Source organism: Balaenoptera physalus (assembly GCF_965194825.1).
Source record: "Balaenoptera physalus genome assembly, chromosome: 4".
Taxonomy (NCBI): domain Eukaryota; kingdom Metazoa; phylum Chordata; class Mammalia; order Artiodactyla; family Balaenopteridae; genus Balaenoptera; species Balaenoptera physalus.
This window is the reverse complement of record NC_138891.1, coordinates 31089441-31117085: the sequence shown is the minus strand read 5'-3', so window position 1 is coordinate 31117085 and position 27645 is coordinate 31089441. Positions and strand designations below refer to the sequence as shown.

The 27645-nt window shown below is 41.4% G+C and overlaps 1 protein-coding gene and 2 long non-coding RNA genes across 6 annotated transcripts in view; 2 read left to right on the top strand and 1 right to left on the bottom strand.

The window, feature by feature from the left end:
• Window positions 1-332: 332 nt before the first annotated feature.
• Window positions 333-19138, top strand: LOC309659742. The gene is made up of 2 exons (XR_014262932.1): window positions 333-403; window positions 14833-19138. It is a non-coding gene; the product is annotated as an uncharacterized lncRNA (long non-coding RNA).
• Window positions 18961-19938, bottom strand: LOC309659745. Its single transcript, XR_014262935.1, has 2 exons — window positions 19824-19938; window positions 18961-19299 (listed from the first exon to the last, which is right to left on the bottom strand). It is a non-coding gene; the product is annotated as an uncharacterized lncRNA (long non-coding RNA).
• Window positions 19826-27645, top strand: part of HLTF (helicase like transcription factor) — a 71067-nt gene continuing 63247 nt past the window's right edge. For all 4 annotated transcript variants that reach the window (XM_082459521.1, XM_082459519.1, XM_082459520.1 and 1 more), the window contains exons 1-2: window positions 19826-20126; window positions 21337-21544. In XM_082459521.1, the coding sequence (XP_082315647.1) occupies window positions 20107-20126; window positions 21337-21544 (228 nt within the window). In that variant the 5' untranslated portion in view covers window positions 19826-20106. The remainder of the gene's footprint in view (window positions 20127-21336; window positions 21545-27645) is intronic.

Genomic DNA, 27645 nt, shown 5'->3' with positions numbered 1-27645 from the left:
AAACAAAAAACTGAAGTGGAGTGCACACAGCTCATCTCCAGGCTAAACACACTGAAGAGTTGCTCAAAAGTACTGAAAATTTCAGAATTGTTTAGTTGGAAAGAGCAACGCCTAGAACGTGCTTGGCAAAAAAAAATTTGCTGAAGAATTGTGGATGTCATCTAATGAACTCCAAATATTTGAGAAGATTAGTCCGAGCCCCGGAGGATAGATGCACTAGGGGTGAAATCCACTGGTTCTCACTCCAGTGCTCCTACAACTCTCTTCTAATCTGTATTCTGTACCTATTCCTGACATCTCAATGTGGAGCTCCTGGTTGCAAATTCCAATTAAAAAAAAAAAAAAACAGATTTAGATGAAGCGGGTATTGGAGCTACTCTTTCCAATTCATCCAGAAAAAAATGTAAGTACAGTATGGATTGAGGGATGCTGTCTTCCTTTTGGCATGCAGGGAGAGAACTGAAAAGAGAAAGCAAAATTTCCTTTCATCACCCTCATGAGCTCTTCCTTCTAAGAATTTACAGATTAGGTGCGATTGGATTGAAGTCAATTAAACTCTACCTCCATTTCCTAAACCCTCTAGATCAGGGGTCCCCAACCCCAGGCTGCAGACCGGTACTGGTCCCCAACCTGTTAGGAACCAGGCCGCACAGCAGGAGGTGAGTGGCGGGCAAGCGAGCGAAGCTTCATCTGCCGTTCCCCATCGCTCACATTACCGCCTGAACCATCCCCCCCCAACCTGGTCCGAGGAAAAATTGTCTTCCACGAAACCGGTCCCTGGTGCCAAAAAGGTTGGGGACCGCTGCTCTAGATGAATAAAGTTGCCCTAAGTAATATCCTCTCCTTCACCCAACCAATAGGGACTCTCTGGGAGACAACAGTTCACCAAACTCAGTGAGGCCAAGAAGTGGATAAGGAGGTTGCTCTGATCAGCCCCAGCTGGGGCCGAAAACTCATAGAAGGCCCCTAGAGAAAATAACCAGCCTAACACAGCCCGCAACTCATTCTTTTAGATACAACACTCATGAATACCCCCGTCTCCACCAATACCTGCCTTATGACCCTCTTTTGATTAATTTTCTGCTTCAAGCCTGAAAATGACAATTTCAGTACTAAATTAAAATTTCAAGACTAAAATTACAATTTTATTGTAATTTCACCTACATTAAAAATGTCTGTTTTGGAGAAGAAAGTGAGATTTGCTCAAAGCCTGGAACTCCAGTCCCTTCTAGAGATAGCCACTTCTCCCTTACACCTGCACCTGGCTCATCTAAGATTCTTAGGGACTAAGACATGCCAGTCAAGGGAAGGTGGGGAATGTGCCTGGTTTCCGTGTTTGTCCACAGCTGTAAACAGGAGCTGTCTATTCCTGTTACAAATGCAGGGACAGCAGTGGGCGTGTCATCATTTCCTTACGGGAGGCTACGTTAGTCTGCTAGGGCAGTCATAACAGAATACCACAGAATAGATGGCTTAAAAAACAAAATGTTTTTTTCACAGTTCTGGAGGCTTGAAGTCCAAGATCAAGGAGTCTGCAGTTCTGGTTTCTCCTAAGGTCTCTCTCCTTAGCTTGCAGATGGCCACTGTCTTAATCCACTTGGGCTGCAATAAGAAAATACCACCAATTGGGCAGCTTATAACAACAGAAATTTCTCACAGTCTGGAGGCTGGAAAGTCCGAGATCAAGGTGCATAGAATAGCTGGGTGAGGGTCCTCTTCAGGTTTGCAGACTGCTTACTTCTTGCTCTGTACTCACTTGCTGAAAAGGGCTAGGGACTCTGTGGGATCTCTTTTATAAAGCACTAATCTCAGGAATTCTCTGGTGGTCCAGTGGTTAGGACTCTGCACTCTCATTGCCAAGGGCCTGCGTTCAATCCCTGGTTGGGGAACCAAAATCCCACAAGCCTGTGGCAAAAAACAAAACAAACAAACAAAAACACACTAATCTCATTCATAAGGGCTCCACCCTCATGACCTAATCACCTCCCAAGGCTCCACCTTTTGACACCATCACACTGGGTATTAGAATTCCAGTATGTGTTCAATGTCATTAGTCATTAGAAAAATGCAAGTCAAAACCACCATTGGAGACCATTTATTATAATGACTAAAATTTAAAAGACCCATCATAACAAGTTTTGGTGAAGATACGGAGCAACAATGTGAATGTCGAATGGCACAACAACTTTTGAAACAGTTTGGCAGTCTCTTAAAAAGTTAAACATAAACCTACCATATGATCCAACCATTCTACTTCTAGATGATTACCCAAGAGAACTGAAGGTGTGTACCCTTTAAAAGACTTGCATACACATTTTCATAGCAGCCTTATGTGTAACAGTCAAAAACTGGGAAATAAACAAATATCCATGAACAGGTAAATGGAAAAACAAATTTTGTTTTATCCATACAATGAAAATACTACTCAGCAATGAAAAGGAATGAACTCTTGATAAATACAGCAACATGGACAGATCTCAAAATAATTATGCTGAGTGAAAGAAGCCAGACAAAAATAGCACTGACTATTATTTATATAAATGATTCTATTTATATGAAATTCCAGAAAATACAAGCTAATCTATAGTAACAGACAGCAGTGGTTGCCTGGGTCTGAGTGGGGTGCAGGGATGTGAGGGAGAGATTACAAAGGAGCGCAAGTAAACTTTTGGAAATGATGGATGTGCTCATTATCTTGATTTTGGTAATGGGTTTATGGGTGTGTACATATGTCATAACTTATCAGATTGTATATTTTGAATATGTGGAATTCTTTTAAAGACCACAAGACATATAATGGCTAAGAGACTTACCCCAAATCATACTGCTACTTAGAGGCAACGTAAAGATCATTGTATGAACCTCAATTACGTAGTAGGTACTTCATAAATATTTCTTCAAACATTTAAAATAAGAATGATGGGGCAATATAGGGGTAGGGTATTAAGAGGTACAAACTATTAGGTATAAAATAAGCTACAAGGATATACTGCACAGCAGGGGGAATATAGCCAATATTTTATAATAATTATAAATGGAGTATAACTTTTAAAAATTGTGAATCACTATACTGTAAACCTGTAACTTATAATATGGTACATCAACTATACTTCAGTTTTAAAAAAAATAGAGAGTATCACCTTCATACTCAAAGCATTTTAATGGTTTCCCATGATATTCAGATTAACACTAAAATTTCTTAGCTCGGCCTGAAAGACCCTACATTATCGGTCCAACCTCATTATCTCTCTTCAACCCCATTTCCTACCACTCTCTTTCACTGCACCCTGCACACAGACGCCCTCTCTCTGTGCCCTGAATGTCCCCTGCTCATTCTCACCTCAGGATCTTAGCACTTACTGTTCACTGTGCCTAGAACTTATTCCCAGGCCTTCCCATGACTTACTGCCTTGCTTCTTTTTAGGTCCTTCCTAATATTACTTCCCTGACAGCCCATGTAACATACCCTCCACCCCAGATTTCTGGTATTATCACCTCACCCTATCTTACTTTTCTCATTCTTGTTTACATTTTATCACTATCTAGCATCATATTATACATATATATATAATATGTATTATACATACATGTTTGCTTTTTGTCTTTCTCCTCCACTAGAAAAGAAGCAAATTGGGAGTAGAGACTTTACCTTCTTCACAACTATATTCCCAACACCTAGAATATTGCCTGACATACAGTAGGTGCTTGATAAGTATTTGGTGAATGAATGAGCTTGGACCCAGTTGAATGGGACCCTTATGGTCTCATAGTTATTTAATGTCTCACTGCCTCAGTTTCCTCATTTTTTACCATAAAGAGTTGTTGAGAGGATTAAATGAGATAATTCATTTAAAGCACTTAGCACTGTGCTTGGCACATGGCAGGTGGCTCACACATTCCTTTATCCTTTTATATGTTGGTATCTTAACTGCTATTTCTACGATATTTCTGTGACCAAGACTCTTTCCCCCAATTTAGGCAGTGGGAACCAGGAAATTATATACTCACCGCCCTCAGGGAAAGGATGACAGAGCAGAACCAGAGAATCTAAGTCATGTCTTTTAAGTTTTAGAAGTTTAGATGGATTTATAGGACAAAAAGATTTGGGAAATTATGCCATCAGGTGGGACCAGTTGCCTCCCAAACCACTGACTGTTTGAACAGAGGGAGAGTTTGAGGGAAGCAAAGGAGTTAAAAGCAGGTATGTGTCCCTGAGAAGGGGTCCTGGCTCTGCCCAAACCCAGCCTCCCCACCATCACACAAGACGGGCCCAGGGGACGATGAAATAAAAAAAACTCTAAAGAATCCAAGAGGTGAGGACCAGAAAACAACAACAAAAGCAAAATAAAGAGCTGGCAGGCAGAGATGCCAAATGCCCTGCAGAAGCGGTACTGAGGTGAGGATAGACAGACAATGGGCTCTGAGCAGCCTCATGCCTCCCTGTGTACCCCAGGGCAGCCAAGGATAGTGGGGAGGTGGGGAGGGCCATACTCAGCCCCTTTGGTTTCCCACAGTCCTAGACTGGAGGGGAAGGAAATAAGGAAGGAAACAACGTGAAGAAAGCCTTGCTGTCACAGGCAGAAGACTGACTATGGAAAATCAATTGAGAAGACAAACATCTCAGCAGAGGCCAGCCTAGAGGCCATATAGACCCGCTTTTCTTCTTTATGGGTTTGCTGAAAGCAAGAGCAATAATCACAACTGAAACTCTACAGACATATTATCTTAATAGAACCCTTGTTATTAATAGGAATTTTAGAGGCCTCAAGCAGAAGTGGGTTCCGGCTGTGGAGATCTTGGAAGACTGCCAGGGACTCACTGGGCACCCCTCACCTCCACTGATGGTCTGGCACTTAGACCCCAGAATGTGCAAAGCTAGGGCATTCAGAGGCTGGCACTTGGACAATAAGGTGACTCAAAGATCTTAAACTCTAACTTAAGTAAATCTTACTACTTTTACTGTTTAGGTCAGTTTGATGACTTCTACAGAAATGGAGAGTTTCTCTCAAAATCACACCATGCCCATATCATTGATCAACCCTGTGCTACAATACGTCCTTGTTGTTTATCTATTTTATATATAGTAGTGTGTCTCTGTTAATCCCAAATTCCAAACTTATCCCTCCCCCTTTTCTCCTTTGGTAACCATAAATTTGTTTTCTATATCTGTGTGTCTCTTTCTGTTTTGTAAATAAGTTCATTTGTATCATATTTTAAATTCCACATATAAGTGATATATGAGATTTGTCTCTCTCTGTCTGATTTACTTCACTTAGTGCGATAATCTCCAGGTCCATCCATGTAGCTGCAAATGGCATTATTTCATTCCTTTTTATGGCTGGGTAATATTTCATTATATTGTGTGTTTGTGTGTGTGTGTGTGTATATATATACCACATCTTCTTTATCCATGCATCTGTTGATGGACATTTAGCTTGCTTCCATGTCTTGGCTATTGTAAGTAGTGCTGCTATGAAGATTGGGGTGCATGTATCTTTTGAATTAGAGTTTTCATCTTTTCCGGATATATGCCCAGGAGTGGGATTGCTGGATCATATGGTACATCTGTTTTTAGATTTTTAAGGAACCTCCATATTGTTCTCCATAGTGGCTGCACCAGTTTACATTCCTACCAACAGTGTAGGAGGATTTCCTTTTCTCCACACCCTCTCCAGCATTTATGATTGTAGACTTTTGATTGATGGCCACTCTGACAGGTATTAGGTGGTACCTCACTGTAGTTTTGATTTGCATTTCTCCAATTAGTGATGTTGAGCATCTTTTCACAGGCATCAGTATCTTTTTTTTAAAAATTAATTAATTAATTTATTTATGGCTGTGTTGGATCTTCGTTTCTGTGCAAGGGCTTTCTCTAGTTGCGGCGAGTGGGGGCCACTCTTCATCGCGGTGCGCGGGCCTCTCACTAGAGCGGCCTCTCTTGTTGTGGAGCACAGGCTCCAGACGCACAGGCTCAGTAGTTGTGGCTCACGGACCTAGTTGCTAGATCCCGCGGCATGTGGGATCCTCCCAGACCAGGGCTTGAACCTGTGTCCCCTGCCTTGGCAGGCAGATTCTCAACCACTGCGCCACCAGGGAAGCCCAGGCATCAGTATCTTTTAAAGATTCCGTTTGCAACAAAGTTTGGGAACCACTGTCTTAACAGACTCCTTTTCCTTTTGTGTTTAGGGTGCTGTATAAATCAAAGCCTTTACCTGGGACATTGTTTCATTTTTCTAAGTAATGTGTATTAAACTATTGAAGTACCAGGGCTGTCTTCAAATTGTGAACTGCGTAACTGCTTTTCAGACAAATAGTCAATAGTGACCTCTGGTGGTGTGATGAGAACCTAAAATAAAAATCTAATTTTGTCCCTGTGGGAATGCTGTTAACACAGGGAAAAGGTGTCAGTGACCAGTCTCCACTACTCCATGCCCCTCTGCCACATACACATATTATCCAGAAGGGGAAACGGACCTAGAGAGTAAGTTGACCAAGATCACACAAGAATCACTGATAGCTGTGGAACTGAAACTTGACTGGTCCGCCAACTTCCCCTTCCTCTCAAGGGCATCCTTCCTCAGAGTGGTCTCATCTTCACAACTTCCCAGTATGAGCACCACCTGTGTGCATCAATAGTTTCCAAGTTCTATTTCTAGCTCCTAAGCATGACCTTGATTCCTGCAAATGCCAAACACAGTCAAATAACTGATCTGAGCCCGAAGTGCCTGGAGAGGAGTGATGATCTCTCTCTTCTATGCCCTAAGGTTTTGATTTCTCCTGTGGGGTAGAAGACAAAGGTTGTACTGTTGGCAAGGGAAGTCTGACAGACTGGGCCTTCTGGTTAAGGATAACCATTTTACAAATGGAGAGAATAAGGCTCAACGTAACGTATTGCCAAACCATCCATCTCAACACACCCCATTCTCTCTCTCTTGAATCCAAGAGGCTTCATATCAGGTGGGGAAACTGAGGCCCAAGTACAGAACTGTCCTCTCCAGGCAGGCTGCTGAAAACGCCTAGCTAATCTAATCTCTCATTAGAGCCCCAGCTCTAATGAGACCCTAGAGGTGTGACATTCTCACTATGAGGTAATATGGAGTGATGCTGAGGTAAGTACAAGGGCAAAGTATGGGGTCGTAGCGTCTGAAGGAAGAAGCTAGTATATCCGTAGAGGCTGAAGATTTAGGGACTGGAGGGTGGGGGTAGGGTGGATCCTTGCACCCACACTGGCAGAGTTGAGTCCCTGAAGCAGAAATGGAGTGGAATTTGTGACTGAAGACAAGAGCAAGGGAGAAGGTGAATCTGGGGCCCCATTCATGTAGCTTCCTTGGAGACTGAGAACAGCCAGCAGCGCCACTGCTTCTACCTCTCCTTCTGCAGCAGATGCCCAGTGGCCACCAAGGCATGATACCCAGGGCACTGGGACCCTTGGGAACCAATAAAACCTTTCAGGCCATCTTGAGTTGGAGAAAAACCCCAGGTCTTCTACCCATGCCTCCGCCAGGCACCAGGCAGCTTCAGGCGCAGCTGTGGCAATCCCCACCTCTTGTACTCCCTCTCCTATCTCCGTTTCCCGGACCTTCTAATACACCATGACCTAACGAACTTTCAACTCTGAGCGAAACCCTGCGGGGAAGTCCGGGAAATATAACTCTGGATGAAGAAGATGCACTCCCAGAGGATTCTGGGAACAGTAGTTTTCGGGCTCTGGTTAGCCTGCCCAACTCCTGCGAGTCACTGCACTTTGGAGCCCGATGCTTGATCTCGCTGGCAGTAGGCGGTGAGGTCGTCCCCTGAGGCTTGGATTGGTGCAGCCTGAAGGCAAGCCGGTGGGCATGCGCGGCTCTTGCTCCTCCCTCTGCCTCTTAACAGAGGCCCTATCTGACCTTCCTACAGGATAGGATTTAGTCCTTCCAAAGCTCACAATCTGGAAAGAGCTAACAGGCAAACTGACGAAACCGTGTAAGTCAAAGAGCACGCGTTTTAATTGCTGCGTTGGGCGGAAGCATGTGGGTGGGGAAGGTTTCCTTGGGCGATTGAGGTTCTACCTGAAACCTGAAGGCCCGATCGGCAAGAACTCGGCAAGGCATGTGGCCATATTAACACAAGTTCGTGTGTCCCACGCACAGTGAGGCCAAACAAATTGAAACGTCGTAGTGTGGAGCAGAGAAAGGTTTATTGCAAGGCCAGGCAAGGAGGAGAGGTGGCTCAGGCCCTGAAAAGCCTCCCCGAAGGGTTTCGGCAAAGCATTTTAAAGGCCAGGAGAGGGGTGGGTGGTCGCAGGGCACGTGATCAGCTTGTGCACAGTTCTCTGATTGGCTGATGGTGAGGCAGCAGACTGGTGTCACAGGGGTTAACATTATCAGTCCTTAGGCTCCAGGAGGCCTGGGGATCTGTGCTCTTGGTCATCAAGTAGTTCTTCCATTCGGTGGCGGTGGTGGGGTTTCACGTCTGCAAAACCACTCAGGAAATGTGCATCAAATACTATTATCTAGGCCTTTCAGAGAGGAGCCACAGCAGAGGATACGGGGGAAGGCCTGTCCCGGAAAAGCCCCATAGGGTCCTGCTCCGTTACAGCCAGGGCCAAGGTCCCTGGTGGAGGAATCGCCCAGAGGGCCAAAGAACAGAGCGGAAGTGATCAACAGAACGTCACCATTTTGTAGGGAGAGAGATGAAGGTAAGGACGGGCGGGGGGGAGAAGGACCACGTAAAGCAGAATTGAGCAACTTGACTGTTATCCCCAGGGCAGCGTGGAGACATTAGAGCTATAAGTAGAGACCTTACCTGCTCTGAATCGGATATTAGAAAAACTGGGCACCACTGTGAAGCCTATTGGAGGGGTTGAAGTTGGAGTCAGGAATTCATGGGAAGAAATGATAATGGTCTGGGCTAGAGTAGGAGCAATGGAGATAGATAGATGATATTATGGCAATGAGATATATGTAGGAGATGGGCTAGAAAAAGAATGGTTATTGATGTATGGGGGATGATGGATTCCTTTGGGCCGTCGTGGGGTATCAAGGTGCCAGTTTCATGATAGGGAAATTCACACACGTGTACCCGAACATTCTTATTCAAAGATGTCCTTATTTATAAGTAATCTCATTGTAAATGTAAACTTAAAGGAGATTCCTAGCCATTTGTACAACATGTGTATGTGGACTCACAATTTTCCTGATAAACAGACATAACATTTACACAAATGCACATGTTGTGTTAAACAGGGAGGACACAAAAACTCAAACTTATGTCCCTTTCTGGGATCTAAGCTCCTCACCCCTCCCCTTAACACACAGCAGGGTCTATTCCTTTTCACCATGTGCTGTTTTTTTGTTTTTGTTTTTGTTTTTTGTTTTTTTGAAACTTGGCTTTAGCCTCACGTGCTTCTCTCTTTTTTTAAAAAATTTATTTGGCTGCATCGGGTCTCAGTTGCGGCACTCAGGATCTTTGTTGCGGCCCGTGGGATCTTTTGCTGCGGCGCACAGGCTTCTCTCTAGTTGTGGTGCAGGCTCCAGAGCACGCAGGCTCAGTAGTTGCGGCACGCAGGCTCAGTAGTTGCGGCACGCAGGCTCCAGAGTGCACAGACTCAGTAGCTGCAGCGCACAGGCTTAGTTGCCCTGAGGCATGTGGGATCTTAGTTCCCCAATCAGGGATTGAACCCACGTTCCCTGCATTGGAAGGTGGATTCTTAACCACTGGACCGCCAGGGAAGTCCCTCACCGTGTGCTCTTGAGCAAGTCATTTAACCTCTCTTGGTTTAGCTTCCAAAAGGCAACTGCTTAGGGAGTGACTTTGTAAGGAGGATGTGACACTTTAAACATGACTCTTAAATACTAAAGGATTTCTAGTGTGTCTGTCCATGGATGATGGCACCTGGAGATAAGAGATGCCTCCTTAGAAGAGAGGAACCCAATATGACAGTTTAAGGAGAAGTGGAAAGAAGGGTTGAGATAACACATCTTTCAAGATTTGGAAATGCAAGTATGGTGGTGAGGTGGGGATGCGGGAGATCAGGATTTATTTGTGTGGATTTAACCAGATGGAGGTTATGGTGAAGAAGTTAACAAACACAGCTTCCATCTAACCACAGAACTGTCAGCATACATATTTGGGGTGGAGGTGGGGGACAAACTGGGAAATGACAGGGAAACCAAAAAGTTGTTTTCTTCTCATGCTCTCCCAGCGGCAGGCTGGGACCACAGACAGTGCCAGGCTGAGCCAGGGCAGGTAAGGGCCTTCCCTGTTAGGCAGATTCTTGTTGGCCAGGCTGAGGAGAGGCTCCACAGGGCTTGTAACACAGGTCCTTGGCAGGAGGAAGATAGAAGGGACCTAGTTTACCCACAGGGGCAGAGAAGTGAAAACTAGGCTAATGGTTTTATTCCCATCAGAAGTAGAGAAGAGTACAGAGGACACCTCAAGTTGAGCAGAGAGCGGGGGACTTCCATTTCAGAAGAAGCCCTAAGTCTCCATCTCCCTCTGGACTGGTTCCCAGATGTGAGGTAACTGAAGGGGGCCTATAGCAGGGCAAACCTTAGCCTATTGGCTTGGAGGAGATGGTGGGAGAGGGATGGTTTTTCTCTAGGGATTGTATGAGGTTTTTAAGTTCCTGAGGGATTTCCACACCCGGAGAAATCTTCCCAAATAGAGGCGGCCTTTGTTACTGTTTGTTTCTCAGACCTATCCAGGGGTCCAAGCTGCTTCCTTACAAGTATCAGCAGTGTCAGGGAAAGGACAGATAGAGGCTGCATTGGGCAATGGAGGGAGAGGGGGTTGTCATTCAGCAGAACCTCCCATATAGCTAACACTTGGGAGGCCCTTATGGCCCCAGGATGTTTATTCTTCTAAACTGTTCTTCTTCCCAATGACTGATCAATAGGGCAGCCCAGTCTATTTTCCTGTGACAAGCAGATGGGAATTGAATCAGTGTGACAGTACAATGACCTCCACACCTAAACTAGATTGTCAGCTACTTAACACCTCCAGTGTCTGGTAGAAGGCTCTGTCACATAGGAGGTGACCAATAAATATTTTTCAAATTACTAAATGAAAAATTGAATACAAACAGTAGTCAGTGCTGTCTTAGCTAATGCAATAAAATAGAGAGGCCTGAGGGGGAAATTAAGATATGTTCTCTCCTGGAGAGAAGAGACCTCTCTAATTTTGACAAATCCTAGAAGAATCATACTTTAACCATCCATTATGCCTCTGACTTAATATTTTTTGAATAGGCTAAGTGTAGCCCTTATTTCTTATAGCATGTATTCTCAGGTTTTCCTACCTCCAGCTTCAGGAGATAAAAATACAGTAACATTCAATGCCTATTTTAAGAGTTGTATAAATTTTCATTTGGAAGACAAGTGGAATGAACTTTAGATCTAAATTCCAAAAACCACCTCACAACTTCCTCTACCCAAAAGATAATGTGAAACTTTTAAGTCTGAACACTAACCGCTAATTACGCAGGGATCTTCTATTCAAAATTTCCATGTTACATGGACCGCTTTGAGGAACACTTTGAGGAGGACTAAAAATGCCCCCAAGAAACTTAAAAGCATCAGTAGCACCTCCATAAAAACTACAGAATGAGCGGAAAGCTGACTGTAGTTGGTCTATGCAAGAAATGTACAAATTCTAAGTGCCAAAGCCTAAGGAATGGCAGAAGGAGGACAAGGAAAGAAGGATATGAATTGGGAGACTAATTGGTTATGGGATGAGAAGGAGATGTGATTTATCTCAAAGGTTCTCTGGTGAAGGAGACCTCCCTTGCTCTCCTCTAGACATATAACTTTTGTCAAGGTTGTCAGATTTGTATGACTATTTTCTTTAAAAGTAAAAATATAGGTGTATTTTGTATAAAAGTAGAGAAAAAGATCTGATTGGAAGCAGGAGTGATTTGGATAAATTATCTGAGATATCTAAAAAAAAGTTTTGGATAAGTTTCTGAGAAGTCTTTAGGGGTTACCAATTATCTTCTTTCAATTGTATTAATGTAAGCATCTATAAGAGAAAGTATCTTTTATGTAGAATCGAATCTGGTTTTTAAGTGATTTCATTAATTATATCAAGTGCAGGGAAAGTTAATTTACTTCATGGATTCAATCAACAAAATTACTGAGCACCTAGACTGTCTTCTAGGTACTGCAGGATATAAACTGTGAACAACATAAGGTCCTTTTTTTGGTGGAGCTTATCTAGGGAAAGGAGACAGGAAGTAATCAAGAAAACAAACAGAGTAATTCCAGTTAGTTGTAAGTTCTATGAAGATGATATAGCAGGATAATGTGATAGAGTAAGGGCAAGGAAACTATGGCCTGCTGTCCATTTTGTAAATAAAGTTTTATTGGGACACAGCCACTCCCATTCATTTAAGTACTGTCCATGGTTGCTTTTCTGTTACTGCAGCGGAGTTGTGTAGACAAAGCTGAACATATTTATTCGCTAGCCTTTTACAGAAAAAGTTTGCTAACCCCTGGGACAGAGGGTAAGTGAGCAATGAGTATTTTAGTCATTAGTACTCATTTAGTCAAGGAAGGCCTTTCTGAGGAGGTGGCTTTTTTTTTTAAAAATTAATTAATTAATTTATTTATTTATTTAGGCTGTGTTGGGTCTTCCTTTCTGTGCGAGGGCTTTCTCTAGTTGCGGCAAGCGGGGGCCACTCTTCATCGCGGTGCGCGGGCCTCTCACTGTCGTGGCCTCTCTTGTTGCGGAGCACAGGCTCCAGACGCGCAGGCTCAGTAGTTGTGGCTCACGGGCCCAGTTGCTCCGTGGCATGTGGTATCTTCCCAGACCAGGGCTCGAACCCGTGTCCCCTGCATTGGCAGGCACACTATCAACCACTGCGCCACAAGGGAAGCCCAGGAGGTGGCTTTTGAGCTGAGACCTGAAACATGAGAAAGAGCCCAGCATGGAAAGGTCTGGGGGTCCACACAAAGGGACTAGGAATTTCAGAAGCCTGGAGACCTGAACAATCTTGGAGGCCTGAACAAGCTTGGAAGTACCTGTGCCATAAAAACAGAAAGAGGGCCGGTATTCCTAGAACATCGGGAGTCCAGGGAAATGTGGAATGAAATGAGATAAAAAAAGAGAGAGGCAGGGCTAGATACTAATGTACTGTGGAAGAATTTGGATTTCATTTTAAGGCAAAGATAATTTATTGGACCATTTTTAGCAGGGGGATGATATGATATAATTTACATTATAAAGAGATCTCTCTGGCTGCTGAATGAAGAATGGAACTAGGAGTAGGGTTAGATGAGGAAAACAGAAGGTAGGAAGGAGTTCATTCAGACCATGGCAATATTGCAGTTCAGGTGAGAAAACATAGTGGTTTGGATAGGGTGATAATAGAGAATTAGGTACATTTGTGTTATATTTTGGAGATAGATCTAATAGGAGGGATAAAATGTGTGGTGTGAGAGCAAGAGAAGATTCAAGGATGACTGCAAGTTTTTTTACATGCTGTTTACTGAAATGGGGGAAACCAGAAGAATAAGCACGTTGAGGAAGGGGAGAGGTGGAATTAATAGTCCTGTTTCAGGGAATTCCCTGGCGGACTAGTGGTTAGGACTCTGTGCTCTCACTGCTGAAGGCCTGGGTTCAATCCCCGGTCAGGGAACTAAGATCCCAGAAGCCGCCTGTTGCGGCCAAAAAAAAAATAAGAGTCCTGTGTCAGGTTTGTAAATTTAAGATGTCTGTTACATATGAGTCTGGAGCTCATAGAGGAAGCTGCGGTTAGAGATACACATTTGGGAGTGATCAGCATACAGATAGAATTTAAAGTCATGTGTAGGTGGTAGTGGTTCTTAACTGAGAATAATTTTGTCCCCCAGGGATAACTTTGAAGCCAGCATGAGGAAAAAAGCAAAGTGAAACGGCTTGAAAATTTACCTCATGTGTGATTCAGCCTAAGAACAGTCACTACTCCCACCTGAAATTTTTACCTTATTTTTATAAACTGTTAATTTCTCAAGTACTTTCTCAAATACCTGTAGGTTAAGAAAAACAATTATGTGTCTTTAGCTAAGTTTAGTCGGTAGTGTGATGCCACTTATGAATTCCTTTTTTTTTTTTTTTGGCATTTTTTAGAAACTTTTAATTTTCGTGTGCTTTTAATCTGTGTATATTTTCAATTATTAGATTAAACTGTGTAATCTGGGGGAAAACATTACACTAGTCTGGGAATCAGGAAATGAGGATTTAGATTATAGGCCTTTTGGGATAATTAATCCTCAGTGATGATGAAGAAAAATGTGTAATTTTGTTGTGTTTGTATTGGGACTTCCAACCACCTCAAGGATAGAAATCTAAAACAGTAATATGTGTAATTCTTCCCTTCCTCTTTGAATGGGAATATTGGTAAATAGGTAGCTATTTATATATTATGTAATCCTACTAGGATAACAACATCCTAGTTATGCAGTTGTATTACAGTTAAGATTTTTAGTCTGATGTGGACTTTTATTTTTTTGTTTGCATGGTGTTTAATGTGCGGAGTGGAAGAAGGGTGAGGTGGCAAGGGAGCTAGTAGCAAAAGAAAAGATTATTTTTAGGCCAGGACATCTTCTTTTTTGGGGTGGGGTAGGGTGGGTAGGGTAGGGAACAGCAAGGGTTTTATCATGCAGATTGCCTCTTCTTCCTCTGGGGGATTGAGAGGGCCCAAGTGACAGATTACTTTACTGGTGCTTGACCAGAAAATTCCAGATGGGTGGATTAAGATGACATTTCTGGGAGAGGTTGAAACTGCCATTAGATCAGGTATTAAAACTCGGTTTGGTATCATGGGCTTTTAGCATGAGTGACACCATTTTTGGATTACGTTTTTCTTTTTAACAGACCAGAGTGGTGCTTTCCTGAAGCTGAGACAAAGATCCTGGGCACGAGGCAAAGGAGGGGACAGATCCCAGGCAGGCCTAATTCTTCGGCAACTCTGGTCTTCAGCCACGTAGGAGCACAAAGTGAGCCAAGGCCCTAAAGGAGGAGGAAACAGTTATCTCCTGGGAAAGGCCTCTGTTATCTGGAACACCACAGATTTCTCAGAGTGGGAGTTGGGAATCAGAGTGTCTTCTGGTTCTTGATGAAACATTTCAGCCTGTTTCAAGGACTTGCACCTCGGAGAACGACTGGCTTCTGGAAACAGTGTTATTCTGGTATTTAGGAACAACTTGCTGATGAGCACCAGGAAATCAGCCGCAATCAACTATATTCCTTGTTAAGTGCTGGAAGACTCATTAGATAATCACTCTATTACAACAGTAGTAGTAATAATAAGAGCATTTATTGAGTGCTTACTTCAAGGCAGGCACTAGATATTCATTACATTATTTAATTAATAATTTACTTGGCATTCATTTTACATTACTTCCTGTACCCCATCAGCTGTTGTTCTACCCATGAGTCTGCCCCCAAATCTGTAGCAGTCCTGATTCAGTGTAAGAAAATTCAGTTGTAAATAACTAAGTCACAGAAGATTTTATTTTCTATCATTCCCTCTGCCTTGTCTTATTTTAAAAAATGGTTCAGAAATATTATTGTACCAATGTTAATTTCCTGATTTTGATCATTGTACTGTGATTATGTATGTGAAAATTAATGGGGTAAGAGATATGAAGTAACTTTTTGTACTAATTTTGCAACCTTTCTATAAGTCTAAAATGAATTAAAACAAAGTTGAAAAACTATAATTTCTCTACGACATTTAGTTTGTATCTTTTATTATTTTCTTACAGCAAAAAAGCAATACATGTTAAATACAGAGAATATTTTACATTCATATAAGCAAAAAGAAGAAAATGTAAATCCCCTTATCAACCAGCTAGAGGTATCTGCTATAAATATCTAGATATAAATTCATTGAGATGTGTGTGTGTATATGGATGTATAGCATGTATTAATTTCAATTACTGACTGTTTGCAAGGACAAAACTTGATAGTTTTTTATTGAACTTAATTTGTCTTAATCCTTCAGTTTCCCTAAAGGGAGGTAACTTAATTTAGTCACTTCCAGGTAGTTAAGTCATTTTAAGACTTAAAGTCAATTAAATTCAGGTTTCACATTCAGTCTCCTTTCTCTAACCCTCTAGGGGGCTTATGTTTGGACATCATTCATCTTCTGTGGCCACCCACTGCTGGTATAACTCATCCCATCTCATCTTTAGGCACCAGCCTGCTGCTTCTGCTTGCTAGAACCATGATCCTGGAGACTCACCAGAGACTCCAGTAGGATTTGCAGGACGGCCTTTGGGCCCCTTAAGAGAATCATGTCATTAGCCTTTATTCCTTTTCTGCCCTGGCACACTTCTGATCTCTGAGGCTTTCTCTAAGATCTGCAGAATCTTGAGGCTACTCTCTGGAAAATGAGTCACAGTTTCCTTTTCTCATAGGATCTCCAGGAACTTTGCTAGGCTATCATCCCTCGTTCTGTGGCACTTGGCCCAGGCATCCCAGGCCCTTTCCCTAAGATTCACTTAGAGATTTTCTCTGAACTCTCCTACGTCATTCCCAAAAATTCTCCTCTTCCATTGAACTTTGTCTCTATCTCCTTGTGGGTGAATGAAGTGAAAAAATAGCAAGTTCTTACAACATACATTCTTCCAGAATCTATTAGTTATGACATAAACTTGGAAGTTTTTGTATTGAAGCCTGACTTTTGGAAAGTCAGACTCAAGTTATTTTCTTTGCCAAGGGCTTCAAAATTCTATTTTTGTTAACAAACTATTAACATTTTTTGAGACAATTGTGAAAATTGGACTATGAACTAGTTATTAGAAGACATCAAGGATTGATTATTAATTTTGTTGGGTGTGAGAATGGCCTTATGGTTATGTATGTGAAGGCCATTATAGGCAGGGTGGGTTGGGAAGTGACAGGAGTGGGAAGTAGGAGACAGATTATAAAAAGCCATACATGCCATTCTTTTGTGTTTTTTAAATTTTTAAATTTTATTTTATTATCTTTTATTTTTTTGGCCATGCCGCAAGGCATGTGGGATCTTAGTTCCCTGAGCAGGGATCGAACATGTGCCCCCTGCAGTGGAAGCATGGAATCTTAACCACTGGACTGCCAGGGAAGTCCCCATGCCATTCTTTTGATTGCATGCTCACAGCATCAAACAGGGGAATGACATGTTTAATTTGCATAAAGGTGGGTAGAGGACGAGAAAGCATGCTTATGACTAGGAGTTGGGTGGCTGGCTGGAGGAATTTTTTATTCCTTCCCCTCCCTCAGCTCCCATATCCAAATCCATCAGTAAACCCTTTTGGTCGTGTTAGCTTCATCACCTCCCCGTTCCAAGCTATCATCATCTCTTACCTGGACACAATCGTTTTCTAATTATCAACTAACCAGTTTCTCCACTTCTGTTCTTGTTCCCTATAATCCATTCTCACAGAGCTGACAGAGTGAATTTTTTAAAGCCTAATCTAGATTGTCATTCTCTTGCTTAAAACATTTAATGGATTTCTATTGCATTGAACATAAAATACAAACTCTACCACAGACCATAAACTTCTGTGTAATCTGGCCCTTATCTTCCTCACTATCCTCTTTGTGACACTCTCCTCCTTACACATCAGTCCAACACACAAGCCACTGTACAGTTCCCTTTCTCCTTTTTCCAGTTACAAATGTTCATTTTTCAGAAAACATTTTCCCATCTGAATTCATAACTTGTAGCATTTTAATCAAACTAGTACAAATTGTACTTTTTAAAAACTAAAAATAATAAACAATTAAATGAAAGTATTCAAGTTTAAGTTCAGCTGCTAGATCTGAGATGTAAAATAGTGACAATATGGACAAAAATGTTGACTTTAAATAACAAATTTTTACTTCATTCAATCCACATTCTTTAACCATGGGATAGTCATTATTCATAGGTTTCAAGTCTTGAAAGGGTCAGGTTTACCTGATAGGTATTGCCAGATTTGAAATTTATCTTTCAGTCTGACAAGCATAACTTCCTTATTAACTTTACACACAAAACATTTTCAATTTGGGCATTTTCTGGCATATTTTTCAAGAACTTATTTAGATCTGGCACATTCAAAATTGAACTATACTGCCATTTGCCTCATAATACTTCCAGAAGAAAGTAAAATAACTAAAATAGGGCTTCCCTGGTGGTGCAGTGGTTAAGAATCCACCTGCCAATGCAGGGGACACCAGGGTGTCCAGGGTTCGAGCCCTGGTCTGGGAAGATACCACATGCTGCAGAGCAACTAAGCCCACGCGCCACAACTACTGAGCGTGCACTCTAGAGAGAGCCCGCGCACAGCATCAAAGACCCAACGCAGCCAAAAATAAATAAATAAATTTATTTAAAAAATAACTAAAATAATTTGAAATGCCACTCCCTTCATCTTCCTTCTGTTTAGTGAGATGAAGTAATAAGTTGCTGCAAATTCTATTTCTCATTCTACTGCAGGTTCATATTTACAGATCGAATAGTTAAGATAATGAACAAATGCCTCCTGAAAAACTGTTTCCTTGACCATCTCTCTTACTCTGCTGATGGAAGTGTGAAATGGACCACTCTTTGAAGGGCAAGGGTCAATACTAATCACTTTCTCAAATACATTTCCTCTTTGATCCTGCACATCTCTTGACAGTTACACCTAGCCCTAAGCACAGGTCAGGGCCACCACCAGCTTCTTACCCCGGTGCTGTTGCTGCACCGGGTATTATACAAGGCTCCCAAGGCATAGAGGCCAGCCCTGCCAGCACCTTGGCTGCAACCGGCTCACTGGCCCACCCACTCAAAGCTGAATTCTCCTAAGTCTCCTCAGATTCTCAAAAGCCGTCCACGGAGCACTTGGGAGCGACCCCTACAGTTCCCCGAGGAAAACCAGCTTCTTCCCACCCTGCAGGGACAGCCACGTACCCTCAGGGGGGGCTGGGCCACTTCCAGCAGCCACCAACAAGGTTCTTGTGCTCTCATCACCTTTTATGGCTTTCCTCTAGTAGAAATGAAAATTTTTTTTTTTTATACATTTATTTATTTATTTATTTATTTATTTTTGGCTGTATTGGGTCTTCGGTTCGTGCGAGGGCTTTCTCCAGTTGCGGCAAGCGGGGGCCACTCTTCATCGCGGTGCGGGGACCGCTCTTCATCGCGGTGCGCGGGCCTTTCACTATCGCGGCCCCTCCCGTTGAGGGGCACAGGCTCCAGACGCGCAGGCTCAGTAGTTGTGGCACACGGGCTTAGTTGCTCCGCGGCATGTGGGATCTTCCCAGACCAGGGCTCGAACCCGCGTCCCCTGCATTAGCAGGCAGACTCTCAACCACTGCGCCACCAGGGAAGCCCTAGAAATGAAAATTTAACCAAAAAAAAAAAGGTGGGGGGTGGTGGGAGAGGGAGAGATGGAGAGATGGAGGGGGAACGCCATAAATCTAAATTGCAATTAATCTCTCTGTACCCGGTGTGGCTCATTGATTCGCTCGTGGGGCTTAAAATGCATATTTTGAGGGCAACTACCCGGATTCACCGCAGATAAACGAAGGAAAGGAGCTTACGCAGTGGAAGACACTACTACATGTCACATAAGATCAAGGGAAAATTAGAGGTAGGATGGTGGTAGGACCTGAAGAATGGGGCCGAGGCTTAGGGCCTGACGGAAACAGCGGAAAGGAGAGGCGTCGCCCTTTCTTTGAGACCGGGAATCAAACAGGAACGTGTACAACCTGAGCACTGCAGCCGGGCTCCTCGAACCGCGTGGCTTTCCCTCGCCCCTGCCTTGGGGGTGGGGAAGAACCCGGATGGAACCGCCCCTGCAGCCGGGACCCCCTCCTCCCGTCTTTGAATCGCTGAGCGGGGCGGAGTTGCTCACCCTTCTGTGCTCTGCTTGGTTGGTCTCCGTAGGCCCCTCCTCGGGATTGGGCGTTCCGGGTGCCAGTCACAAAGCGTCGCTGGCCTCTCACATTGCTGCGGGAAGGAGACGGCGTCGACGTCTGGCTCGGCTCGCGGCGTCTTACCTTGCTGGAGCTCGCTCTTGCTTCGGCCCTCGGAACCTGTCCCAGGCTTTTCGGCCCCGGGGCCTGGAAGGAGGCTTATCCAGGCGGCTCGAGAACGATTCCGGGCGCCTGAGTTCCTCTCGTCACCCACTCAGCGCCATGTCCTGGATGTTCAAGAGGTGAAGGGGGTGAAGGGGGTGAAGGGGGCGGAGGGGGTGGGGCGCCGGGGGTAACGGCGTGGCCGCGTCCCCAGATGAACCTGACCTTCCCCGCATTTCCTTCGCCTTCCCCTTGCAAGCTGCGCAGCTGGTGTTCATCCCGCTGGCGGCTCCTATAGCCGCGGGAGAAATAAATGCAGAGTCGTGGCTGGCGAGGGGAGGCTCCTCAGGCGAGTCTCGTGCCAGGGCCTTGGGGAAATATCTGTCAAGGGCTGTAGGAGGCCTGGGGCTCTACGCTCCACTCCTTAGCCGGGGTCTCTTCTCGCCCTGTGCTTTATTCCACAAAACACCCGTGAGATACCCACTGTGCGCCGGGCATTGTGCTCGGCCGAAAGGGCCGTGTAAGACAGCCCCTGTCCCCAAGCACCTCACAATTGATGTGCATGCACAGACGTGCAAATACATATCTGCAGAGGAGTCAAAAGCAGGACGCGTGACGTGCAAGGAGAACGCAGGGGAAATAGCTTCTCTCCGTTCTTAGCAAAGTAGAAGCTTCCTGGAAGCCTCCCAGCCGACTTCCTCTTACTTTTCATTGTACAAATTGGTTTACATACCCGTTCCGGAAACAATTCTCCATCGGGGGGTTGAGGTTACCCTTAAACCAACGGTAGTGGGGGGCTTGAGGTCAGCTTCGCACGATGGCACCGTTTGGATACCTGAATAAAATAAGGGTTCTATTCGAAGGGAATTAAAGTAGTGGTTGCTGGATGTATTATTTGTAAAGCTATAAATGGCTTCGTGTAAAAAAGTTCAATATTTTCAAGTCTCTTCTAGCTCAAGATGTATTGTTGAAATTTTGGTGTATAATTAGTTACAGACATCACATATATTTCAGTTTAAGTAGGTGATGCAGACTAGGAAAGAGATTTGTGAACCCTTATTGGGGTTTTCACTTTGAATACCTGAGGGTAGAAGACACATTATTGAACAGGTAGGGTTTCTAGAAACCTCCGCCACTCCAGTTCTTGCTTTAACCAGAGGAACGCGATTAATCTTTATACAGCACCTCCCACATAAGATTTAATTTGTTGAAGTAAAATGTGAGAAAACAATTGGCCTTTAAATATAGTATGGTCTTTGAGAAATATTTGGTTAAATATTGTATTGTTTTTCTGTGTGTGTGGTTTTTTTGTTGTTGTTGTCTTTTGGTTTTTTTTTGTTTTTTTAATAGAGATCCTGTTTGGAAGTACTTGCAGACTGTCCAGTACGGAGTCCATGGAAATTTTCCACGCCTCTCATATCCAACTTTCTTTCCTCGTTTTGAATTCCAAGATATTATTCCTCCAGATGATTTCCTAACGAGCGATGAAGAGCTAGATTCAGTTTTATTTGGAACTTTGAGAGGTCATGTAGTTGGACTGCGCTATTACACAGGAGTAGTGAGTATAACATTAAATATTAAGTTAATGTGATATGATATGTTATTAACCTAGAAAATAAGGATTAGAAGGTGATATGTGCAGTAAATATTTACTTTAAGTAATTGAAATATATCTGGGCAAGAGATGAATACCTAATTATTAATATTCTTTTACTTTTATATCATGGCTATAATATACAAAGCATTGTTTCCTGTATGGTCTCATTTGATCATTACAGTGTCTCTGAGGTAGATAGGACATCTATTATCCCCTTGTAGAACTGAAGCTCAGGAAGGTTAAATGATTTGCTCAAAAAGCACAGATACTATGTGGTACATTTGCAAAATGATTTCCAAGTCAGTCCATTGCTTTCTCCTCTCCTGTCCCTTAGCACATTTCTACACTTTAATATTTTTAATTTAGGAAGATCAGTTCATACTAGATAAGGGAATTGTCTATTTTTAGGTACTTTTTTTTCTTCCTGTGTTTATCTTTTTGTATCTCTATTCTCTGCATTGTGTGTGTGTGTGTGAGAGAGAGAACAGAGACAAAGATAGAGAAAGCAGTTGTCTTTGTCATGGTTGTCTTGTATGCCTCTGTGTTATCTGGATGATATATCTCTAGTTTTATTTTTTTAATTATGAAAAATTTCAAACATGCATAAAAGTAGAATAATACAGTAAACTTGCATATACCCATGATCCAGATTCAGTAGTTAACAAGTTTTTTGCACATTAGCTTCATCCCTTTTTCTCTTTTTCTTCGGTATTAAATATTGCAACTGTATCACTTTACAACATTTAAGTGTGTATCTCTAAAAAAATTCAGGCATTTTCTTACATCGTTGTACTTAACAAAATTAATAATAATTTGCTATTACATCCAATAACTAATACATAATCAGTTTTCTTAATTGTTTAAAAATGCCTTTTTATCGTTAATTTTTTTGAATCAGGATCAAAATAAGTTAATAATAGTACCTTTGGTTGTTATGTTAGTCACCTCCCTGCCCTTTGTTTCATGTCATTGATTTATTGCAGAAACTGCATATATTGTTCTATGGAAAGTTGGATTTACCAGTTCTTCCATTCCCCCATATTTTTCTTATGGCGAAGCTTCTCAAATCATTTTTTGGTTGTCTGAAGTATATTTTGCAGGAGATTCCTTGGGAAAGAATTGTCTAGTGTTTTATTCTCTCATATTTTCTTTGTAATATTAGAGCTTCTCAGATCATTTTATGGTTGTCTGAAATGTGTTGGAGTGTGTTGTCTAGGAGATTCCTTAGGAAGGAACAATATTTCCTGAGTTTTGTATGCTTGTACTTGTGGTACTTACATGCTTCAAGGACAGTTTGGTTGAATATAAAATCCTTGACCCATATTTTCTCTCCACAATATCTTGGTGTTGTATAAAATGTTGCTGGTTAAAATTCTGTTGCCAATATGATTTCTCTCCCATGTAGATCAATTGGAATTATTTTGCTTGGATAACTAAAGGATATTTTTCCTTATTTTGAAAGTACAAAAGTTTCATTAGGCAATGTCTTAGTGTTGACTGTTCTGTAACTTCGTTTTCTTCTTTTTCAGAAAACTTTAATTATGGTTTTAAATGTTTGTTTTGTTTCTGAGCTTGTTTTTCTTCAAAGGACTCCATTCTACTCTCTCTGTATTACATCTCCTCTGCATATACGTATGCCATATGTAAATGCCTATTACTTCCTCTGAAATCCTTTTTATCATATTTTTTCACTTTTCTGTTTTTCATCATTTATTTCCCTTACCATGTTTTTTACAAGATCTGTTCACTTTTGTGTTCTTTCTACTTTATTCTTTAATTCTGAAATAGTTTTTCTTTTCTAATTTTTTCCTGAAATCTGTCAGTTCTCAGTTCATATATCCATCTGTTCTCTAGCTCTCATATTCATTTCGGAACTCTCCTATTTTGGATTTGTGAAATTTTTTCAAAACGTAACATTGTTTTTAAATTATTTTAAACCATTGTGAAATATTAGATCATGCTTGTTATTGATCTTAGAACTATCACTATTTGTTGATCTTAGAATAATTTCTGTGACACTGGGAAGCTAATACAAATGTGATGAGCTGATTAAAACTAATCATTAATTTTTTTATTTTACAAAATGTATATTATTTATTTTATAAGTAATACACATTTATTATTTTAAAATGGCTAAAAGAAAAAGTATCAACTCTACCTGAATCCAGAATCACAACTTATGTTGTTATGTCTTCCACACTTTACTCTAAGAAAATATACATGTGACTTTAAATCATATTATATATTAATAAAAATATATATATATAATGCCTATTATAGTAATCACCTTTTTGAAAGTAAAATATTAGGAATATCTATTCATGTCATTACAGATCTTTATTGTACTTTTTTCTTGTTGGTGGATGTTTTGGAGTTCATAACTGATAGAAATATTGTAATAAAAATTGAGGTATTTATCTTTGCATACTTTTTATTATTTTCAACTGTTTTTTTTTTTTAAGAGAGAAGTAGCTTGGTTTTGCTCAAGCAGAGTTTTTATTTATTTATTTATTTATTTATTTATTTATTTTTGGCTGTGCTGGGTCTTCGTTTCTGTGCGAGGGCTTTCTCTAGTTGTGGCAAGTGGGGGCCACTCTTCATTGCGGTGCGCGGGCCTCTCACTAGCGCGGCCTCTCTTGTTGCGGAGCACAGGCTCCAGACGCGCAGGCTCAGTAGTTGTGGCTCGTGGGACCAGTTGCTCCACGGCATGTGGGATCCTCCCAGACCAGGGCTCGAACCCGTGTCCCCTGGATTGGCAGGCAGATTCTCAACCACTGCGCCACCAGGGAAGCCCTATTTTCAACTTTTTTCCTCTTTATTGAGATGTGATTTATATATATATTTATAAATGCAAGTATTTTAAGTATATGATTCTAAGAGTTTTAACAAAGATATATACCTGATAATCACCACGCCATCAGCATATAGATCATTTCCGTCACTTCTGAAAGTTCTCTTGTATTCTGTTGCAGTCCTTCATCCCTGCCTCTGCCTGAAGAACCACCAGTCTGATTTCTATCACTGTAGATTAGTTTAGCTTATTCTAGAGTTTCATATACTTTTTTTTTTTGGCTGTGCCGTGCGGCATGCAGAAATGTGGGATCTTAGTTCCCTGACTAGGGATCGAACCCATACCCCCTGTGGTGGAAGCACGGAGTCCTAAGCACTGGACTGCCAGGGAATTCCCTAGAGCTTCATATACATTGAATCATATAGTATGTACTTTTTAAGTCTAGCTTCATTCAAACTCAGCATAATTCAGATACTTCTTGAGTCAATTTTGGCAATTCATATTTTCAAAGAAAAGTATCCATTTATATTTTCAAACTTATTGCCCCGGAGTTTACATAGTAGTCATATACACGTAAAAATATTTTAACTATGTTTATGGTTATATTCCTGTTTTCATTGTTTGTGTTATGTATTTGTGTCTATTCTTATTTTTTATTGATTAGCCTTGATAGAGATTTATCTGTTTCATCTTTTCAAGTAATCTTTCTTGGATTTTTCATGATTATCATCTTTCTTTTTTTAAAAAAGTTTTAAATTTAATTTAATTTTTTTTTTATATAGCAGTTTCTTATTAGTCATCAATTTTATACACATCAGTGTATACTTGTCAATCCCAATCGCCCAATTCAGCACACCACCATCCCTACCCCACTGCAGCTTTCGCCCCTTGGTGTCCATACGTTTGTTCTCTACATCTGTGTCTCAACTTCTGCCCTGTAAAACGGTTCATCTGTACCATTTTTCTAGGTTCGACATACATGTGTTAATATACGATATTTGTTTTTCTCATTCTGACTTACTTCACTCTGTATGACTGTCTCTAGATCCATCCACGTCTCAAAAAATAACTCAGTTTTGTTCCTTTCTATGGCTGAGTAATATTCCATTGTATATATGTACCACATCTTCTTTATTCATTCGTCTGTCAGTGGGCATTTAGGTTGCTTCCATGACCTGGCTATTGTAAATAGTGCTGCAGTGAACACTGGGGTGCATGTGTCTTTTTGAATTACAGTTTTCTCTGGGTATATGCCCTATAGTGGGATTGCTGGATCATATGGTAATTCTATTTTTAGTTTTTTAAGGAACCTCCATACTGTTCTCCATAGTGGCTGTATCAATTTACATTTCCACCAACAGTGCAAGAGGGTTCCCTTTTCTCCACACCCTCTCCAGCATTTGTTTGTAGATTTTCTGATGAAGCCCATTCTAACTGGTGTGAGGTGATACCTCACTGAAGTTTTGATTTGCATTTCTCTAATAATTAGTGATATTGAGCAGCTTTTCCTGTGCTTCTTGGACATGTGTATGTCTTCTTTGGAGAAAGGTCTTCTGCCCATTTTTTGATTGGGTTGTTTGTTTCTTTAATATTGAGCTGCATGAGTTGTTTTTATATTTTGGAGATTAATCCTTTGTCCGTTGATTCCTTTGCAAATATTTTCTCCCATTCTGAGGGTTGTCTTTTCGTCTTGTTTATGGTTTTCCTTTGCTTTGCAAAAGCTTTTATGTTTCATTAGGTCCCATTTATTTATTTTTGTTTTTATTTCTACTACTCTAGGAGGTGGATCAAAAAAGATCTTGTTGTGATTTATGTCAAAGAGTGGTCTTCCTATGTTTTCCTCTAAGAGTTTTATACTGTCCGGTCTTACATTTACGTCTAGAACCCATTTTGAGTTTATTTTTGTGTATGGTGTCAGGGAGTGTTCTAATTTCATTCTTTTACATGTAGCTGTCCAGTTTTCGCAGCACCACTTATTGAAGAGACTGTCTTTTCTCCATTGTGTATCCTTGCCTCCTTTGTCATAGATTACTTTACCATACGTGCGTGGGTTTATCTCTGGGCTTTCTATCTTGTTCCATTGATCTATGTTTCTGTTTTTGTGCCAGTACCATATTGTCTTGGTTACGGTAGCTTTATATTATAGTCTGAAGTCAGGGAGTCTGATTCCTCAAGCTTGGTTTTTTCCCTCAAGACTACTTTGGCTATTCGGGGTCTTTTGTGTCTCCATACAAATTTTAAGATTTTTTGTTCTAGTTCCGTAAAAAATGCCATTGGTAATTTGATAGGGATTGCATTGAATCTGTAGATTGCTTTCAGTAGTATAGTCATTTTCACAATGTTGATTCTTCCAGTCCAAGAACATGGTATATCTCTCCATCTGTTGGTATTATCTTTAATTTCTTTCATCAGTGTCTTATAGTTGTCTGCATACAGGTCTTTTTCTCCCTAGGTAGGTTTATACCTAGGTATTTTATTCTTTTTGTTGCATTGGTAAATGGGAGTGTTTCCTTAATTTCTCTTTCAGATTTTTCATCATTAGCGTATAGGAATGCAAGAGATTTCTGTGCCTTAATCTTGTATCCTGCAACTTTAACAAATTCATTGATTAACTCTAGTAGTTTTCTGGTGGCATTTTTAGGATTCTCTATGTATAGTAACATGTCATCTGCAAACAGAGACAGTGTGACTTCTTCTTATCCAATTTGTATTCCTTTTATTTCTTTTTCTTCTCTGATTGCCGTGCCTAGGACTTCCAAAACTATGTTGAATAATAGTGGTGAGAGTGGACATCCTTGTCTTGTTCCTGATCTTAGAGGAAATGCTTTCAGTTTTTCACCATTGAGAATGATGTTTGCTGTGGGTTTGTCATATATGGCCTTTATTATGTTGAGGTAGGTTCCCTCTATGCCCACTTTCTGGAGAGTTTTTATCATAAATGGGTGTTGAATTTTGTCAAAAGCTTTTTCTGCATCTATTGAGATGATCCTATGGTTTTTATCCTTCACTTTGTTAATATGGTGTATCACATTGATTGATTTCCGTATATTGAAGAATCCTTGCATCCCTGGGATAAATCCCACTTGATCATGGTGTATGATCCTTTTAATGTGTTGTTGGATTCTGTTTGCTAGTATTTTGTTGAGGATTTTTTGCATCTATATTCATGAGTTATATTGGTCTGTAATTTTCTTTTTTTGTAGTATCATTGTCTGGTTTTGGTATCAGGGTGATGGTGGCCTCATAGAATGAGTTTGGGAGTGTTGCTTCC